The sequence below is a fragment of the Morone saxatilis genome, unplaced genomic scaffold (genome assembly GCF_004916995.1).
Source record: "Morone saxatilis isolate NCDOM2014 unplaced genomic scaffold, NCSU_SB_2.0 Contig23, whole genome shotgun sequence".
In the NCBI taxonomy this organism is placed as follows: domain Eukaryota; kingdom Metazoa; phylum Chordata; class Actinopteri; family Moronidae; genus Morone; species Morone saxatilis.
Window position 1 is genome coordinate 5,413,392 of NW_023339796.1, and position 6,150 is coordinate 5,419,541.

The 6,150-nt window shown below is 45.5% G+C and overlaps 1 protein-coding gene across 1 annotated transcript in view; it reads left to right on the plus strand.

Annotated features, from left to right (window-relative positions):
- The window catches only part of zfyve9a (zinc finger, FYVE domain containing 9a), a gene marked incomplete in the record, with an annotated part of 22,223 nt that overhangs the window by 4,463 nt on the left and 11,610 nt on the right, over positions 1–6,150 (plus strand). The window contains 4 exon segments of the mRNA XM_035670565.1: positions 230–334; positions 1,638–1,745; positions 2,877–4,324; positions 5,837–5,936. Coding sequence (XP_035526458.1) covers positions 1,676–1,745; positions 2,877–4,324; positions 5,837–5,936 — 1,618 coding nt within the window.

A 6,150-nucleotide genomic window follows, 5' to 3' on the forward strand; every position in this document is an offset into this window, starting at 1 on the left:
ATACAAAGCTTAATGCAAATGGGCGAAGTGTCCCTTTAAATAAAAGATATCCAGTTTACTATCCTATAAAAGAAGAAGCATCAAATCCTCACATTTGAAAAGCGGCAGCAGTGAATCAATCATCGTAATAACTGCAGATTAATTCTGGTTTTTAGCTGTAACCACACGCATTGTGTCACCTCGTAGTGAAGCAGCTCTTTACTGAACGGTGTCTCAACTTGTGTCGTAGGTGTGGGCGCTGGGCGCTCGCCAGACTGGGTGAAGTGAGAGCTGAGAGGGAAACCCGCTAAGATAAAAACACCACCTGGGACTGCTGAGGAGGACCTCTGTGCAGGTGAGGACCGACAGAGAGAGCTGCTTCATTTCAACACTAAAGGCTAATTCAGGATTTTCCCCCCAGAGCGGGAAATGTAAACTATAAAGTATAGAACATTTCCAAGTTATAAAACAAACCAGTTCATCATGATAACGTTTATAATACCTGAAAAACCGACAGAGCGTATGATTGTGATTTGACTTGTATGCCATCAGCTGCAGTCAGTGTAGAGCAAAGAGGAGGAACATTTGAATTTTATGTTTTAACATTATACTTTCATTCAAATGAACCTCCAGTGAGTTTTCTAGTAGGACAGGTTTTGCTCCGACAAGCAACCATTACTAAGAAACAGTCAGTGAAGATCTTAATGTCTTTAAAATGATGTCCTTTCTCCTCTCTTAAGCGTTGCCTTGACTTGTTTTTGTTCAGTCATTCACTGTCATTGGGTCGGTGTTTCATCTAGAGACGAAACGATTAGTCGATCGACAGAAAGATTACCGGCTTAGATAATCAATTTCACATTTTTTCAGGCAGAACTGACAAACGCTTCTTAAATGGTTAAAATTTGTGTTTTTCTCTGTTTTTAAAACATTGTAAATTTAATATTTATGGTTTTGCACAAAGAAAGTAAGTTAAAGATTATTATGAGCCTTTTTCAGTAATAATCGATAGTTTAAAATAATCGTTAGTTGCAGCCCTGTTACTTTTATTATATAATGTAGGACAGTTGACAGTTTGTTTTTGATTCACAATTAGTTGGAATAATCATTTCGCATCACAATTTGATTATCATTGGGGGGGAAAAACAGATGATGTCACATTTTTTAGGGTTTGTACCAAACAAATATGTTGTTTTTTTACAGGGGGGATTAACTTGTTACCACAGCTCCAGATTGAACACAGCAGATAAGAAAAAAGAAATACACTTTAAATAACAAAATAAAATAGATATAATGAAACTCTTCTTGGCTTAAAGAGGCTTAAGAAATACAGAAACACCTTTCCTTAGAGAATTTATATAAATAAGTTCCTGGATGTCACCTTGTTACTTTATAATCCACGACGTATAATTCGCTCCGTAACCTTCCCAATCTAAAAAAGAGACTGTCTGATCCGTTTCATTATCTCTGTGACCCCGGAGTGATCACAAAAGAGAGGACGGGAAGGGAGGAACATGAGGAGTAAGAGTGAAACAGAGGGGATATTTCTATTTCAGCAGATCATATTAAAATGAGTAGACAGATATGATTCAGGCCGTGGGGGACATACAGTCTGGAAATGAACGGATTCTGCATTAAGGACACGCTCTTCCTGCTTCTAGGTTCACGCGGCCGTCGGCAGGGTGGAGCCTCCTGACCCATGGAGAATTACTTCCAGGCCGAGGCCTTCAACCTGGACAAGGTGCTGGACGAGTTTGAGCGGAACGAAGGTGAGCTGCAGACGTGGGGACAAACAGCGAGTCGCTGAGAGGAGACGGAGGGGACGAGGAGGCGTTTCAGAGGAGCTGCGGTTTAGGGCGGCGTTATGTAACACACGAGTAAATCATCAGCCACCGCCCAATGAGTTTGAGTAACATTTACAGGTGGTGATTGAGGGTGTGCACACAGGGAATAGGACTAATTGGATTATCCATTTCCCTCGGGCTTGTGTGAAACTGTGTTATTGGTGCAAGACAAGAGGGTTTTTTCTTCTTCTTCTTCTTCACACTTAATGCTCAAAATAAGTAAAGAAATTGTGTTCGGGGGCTTTTTTTTCCAGTTTATTTATGGTGATTGTAGAGTAAACACTGCGTTACCGAGCTGTGTATCTGCATACTCTCCGCTCTCCGGTACAAACGGCTCATTACAGAGTCAAGACCCCTCTTTTTCTGGATTTATGGCAGACGACCCCAGAAGAAAGGCCAGTCCTCCGCACACAGCATATTTCGGCGGTACTGTGAGCTCAGTGTGTGTTTTGGCTGTGAGTGATTATCTGTGTGTGCTCTGCCAGAGATCCAGCTTGGCAAATCAACTCTGTGTGAGTTAACGTATGTGTGCCTGAAGAAGCCCGTACTAAAACAGCTTAGCATGAATTCCAGTGGAGGGTTTTTGTTTCGGAATAAATATTCTAAAGAGTTTCCGCTCTTATTACACAGCATTCATGTGTCAGCTTGACTGATGGCTCCCGTGGGGGACCGAGTCGTTTGGCCCACTTTCTCAGAATTTCCCAGTCCATCCACACTAATTTCCCTCTCCATGCCAACCTCATTTCTCAATTTGTCCCCTGGTTTGTTCCTGCCATTTTTAGCTCTTTCGATCACCTGGGAATGTGTATCTTTGTATTGGTTCTCTGTGGCAGTTCGTTTGAGGCTTCCTGTCGTGACACTTCTTCTTTTCTGTTTCGTGTCTCTGACATGACAAGAAACCTGCAAGCTGTTGAAAATCATTTGGCCAAAAGGTCACTATTGGGTCGATTAATAACTCAATATACAGACTAAGGATTCATGACGAATAGCTCAGAGTGAGAGCCATATAATCGTCAGTTTTCCTCTCTTCTCTTCTCTTCTTCTTTTCTCTGCCAGATGAGACAGACAATCCAATTCTCTCAGATGCCAAGTGGACCCAGATCCTGGCCCCACCAGCCCACCTGCTCTCTCTGAACCCCGCCCTGGCCCACGCAGACCTCAGCCCCCGGGAGAGTCCGCTGCCCTTCAAGACCCTCCCCGACTCCTCCTCCTCCAGCGCCTCCCCGGGGGGCGACCCTAAAAGACACCCCGGTCCCGAACCTCCGTCCTGGGCAGAGGAGAGGCCGGCAGACGTCCACAGCCCGCCGCTCCCCCAGCCCAACATCGGCAAACTGGTGGGCACAGACGACGCCTCGCCGCCCCCTGTGACGGCCTGTAGTGCTGTGGAGAACGGCTGCCCTGCCAGCCCGCAGCTAGATGGGCTCAGCAAGGACATACGTTCTCCTCCAGATAACCAGCCTGCTGGTCCTGACCAGGAGGTGAAACCTCATCAGGAGGAGGCGGCTCCAGCAGGAGGAGGAGGCGGCTCCACTCACACTCACTTTAACTTTGAGGTTGGGTTAGGACAGGAAGAAACTACGTCTCTGAAAATTCATCCGAATGTGGAACCAACAACAGAAAATGGGGAAAGTGTGAAAGAGGAGGTCATTACAGCTTCTTTACAGGACAAAGGTCAAGAGAAACAGACTGCAAACTTAAAGGAGGAGCAAGTAGAAAGTCTCCCAAACAGGGGGAGAGACGTTCAGGCTGGTTGTGAGGTGGAGGAGAACGGTGTGTCTCCTCATGACAGCGCTGGAGTGGAGGAAAACGAGAGGAGTCCAGAGGGACAGATAGATCAGCTCCTCAGAATAACAAGCCTTCCTAATGGTTTGGAGCAAGAGAACAGTAGCCATCCCAAACCTAAAGAGACAGAAGAGAAGGAGGAGGAGGAGGGTTTTTCTCCCTCTCCTGTTCCCTCCAAAGAGGACTCTGTCACTGAGGAGAAAGAAATGGAGGAAAGCAAGCAGGAGAACGGCGAAGGAGGAGGAGCAGTGGGGTCAGGTAGCATCCAACCAAAACTCAACAACAGTCGGCTGCAGCCGGTCAGCGTTCCTTACGGAGGCGCACGACCGAAGCAGCCGGTCAGCCTCAAGCTCCAGATCCCACAGCCGCCGTCGGGCCAGGTCCAAAATCAGCTCGGGCCGGCCGCCGTCAGCAAGAACAAAAACCAGGAGAACCAGTGTCGGAGAGGCACGCCGCCTGAAACTACACTCAGCGGGACTGATCCGAGTGCAGTCGGGGTGAACGGTGATAGTGCCGTCCACTCTGCTCCCACGATGCCCTCGGAGAGCCCCGACAACGACCTCCAGGCGGGTCAACAGGGCGCTCTGTGCAGGAAACCCGCCAGCTCCCTGGGAGAGGTCGCCCCTGTGTGGGTGCCCGACTCCCAGGCTCCTGTCTGTATGAAATGTGACGTCAAGTTCACCTTCACCAAGAGGAGGCACCACTGCAGGGCCTGTGGCAAGGTCAGTTCTGAGCACTGTAACAAACAAACACAGTAACTTCACTGATGAAACAATTCTGCTCTGTTGTGTATTGATGTTTATTATCATATAATAATAGACAAAGTGCTGCTACCAGTACAACAAAGATCGTCTGCGTCTAAAGAATCAAAAGGTTAATTTTGGGGTTAGTGCCTCAGAATGAACGGTTCTTATTTTGTGCCAACAATCATCCAGGTAGGAATAAATCAGAAAAGTGAAGAGGTGCGTTTTCTCCGCCCTACACTAACCTTTATAGACTACATGACATTAAAAATCTGCCTCACTGTTGTTTCTGGGACTCGCCAAATGATGTTGGCCTTTCAAGACAGATTTAGAGAAAGCTAAACTTGCAAAACACTTGAGCAGAAAATAACTCCAGGAATGCAGTTAACATCCCATAGTGGCGACCTATAGCAGTGTTATGCAGCAGTAGAACAATGGAGGTTTCTTTCTTTTGCTTTAATCTACTACATTTGTATTTTTGAGATTTAGCTGATGCCTTCATCCTGGGTTTCTTTGCTGTGTAGGATCTTTTTCAGGACACAAGAGTTGCAACTAATTGTTTTCATTATAATTTAATCTTCATATTATTTTCTCGATTAATGCCTGACAAACATTTCCAAACCCAAAGATTTTTATTTTACTGTGATATACCTGGAAGAATCAACCCCGTAGTGTTTGTGCGTCAGGCAGATTGCAGTAAATCCTCTTGGACACAGACACAGAAAATGTACTAATTACACTGGAAACAAAACAGGATAAAAACGTTCAAACAAAAGACAGAAATCATAGTTACTAGGATGAGAAACGAGAAATGCATTGCAACTTTTAAAATCCCTAACAGAGTAATCTTCCACCGGTGAAGAGCTTTGCAGGAGGAGGTAAGTTAAATAATGTGCTTTGATAAATAAGTTTAATTTCAGGGCTTTCTAGCATCATGTCCACCCACACATGCAGCACAGTGCTTTAAAGTGAAGATGTGGCCGCTGACACTGCACTGGAAAATCGCCGGACTGCTACTTAATTTCCCCTGGTGGTAAACAAACACAGTCTCTGCCACTTGAGCAGGGAGGAGCTGCCACTGCAGTAATACTGACACCAGCAGCGGGCCCGCAAACAACAGACGCAGCGGGATCCTCGGTGCCTCCACAACCCGACCGGTGGACCCACACACCAGTTTACAACGCTGAAATTAAAAGGATCCTCCACCTTCTGTCTAATGTGTACTAAATGTTACGGGATAATGATGTGTAAGGAGGTGCTAATCCTTTAAAAATGAAGTGCCTTGTACACAGCTGTAGCTCGTTGGGAGTGCCAGCAAAGTACAGGGAATCAATATCCACAAAACGGTACATTTGCTGCACGCTTAATCGCAATTCTTCACTTTAAAAAAACCTTCACAGTTGAAATATAATCATTTGGAGAAATGTATTTGGTCCAGCGTGCTCATCCTTTATAGGAACGTGGTGTAAATAGTGTGTTTGTGTTTTTAAGGTGTTCTGTGCGACGTGCTGCAGCCTGAAGTGCAGGCTCGTGTACATGGACAGGAAGGAGGCTCGCGTCTGTGTCACCTGTCATTCTGCTCTGACCAGTGGTGAGCATCATTGCAAGTAGAGAGTTTGTTCTTTACAGCTTTACATGTTGCGTTTATGTCTGTGATTTGTTTGTATAAATGCAACTGAGGAGCAAGTCAAGTCAGCTTTATTGTCAGATGTGCTATACATGCACGACATACAGCACAAATGAAATTTCAGTCCTCTCGGACCCACGGTGCAAACATGCAATAAAAAAAATAGAAAAAATAGAAA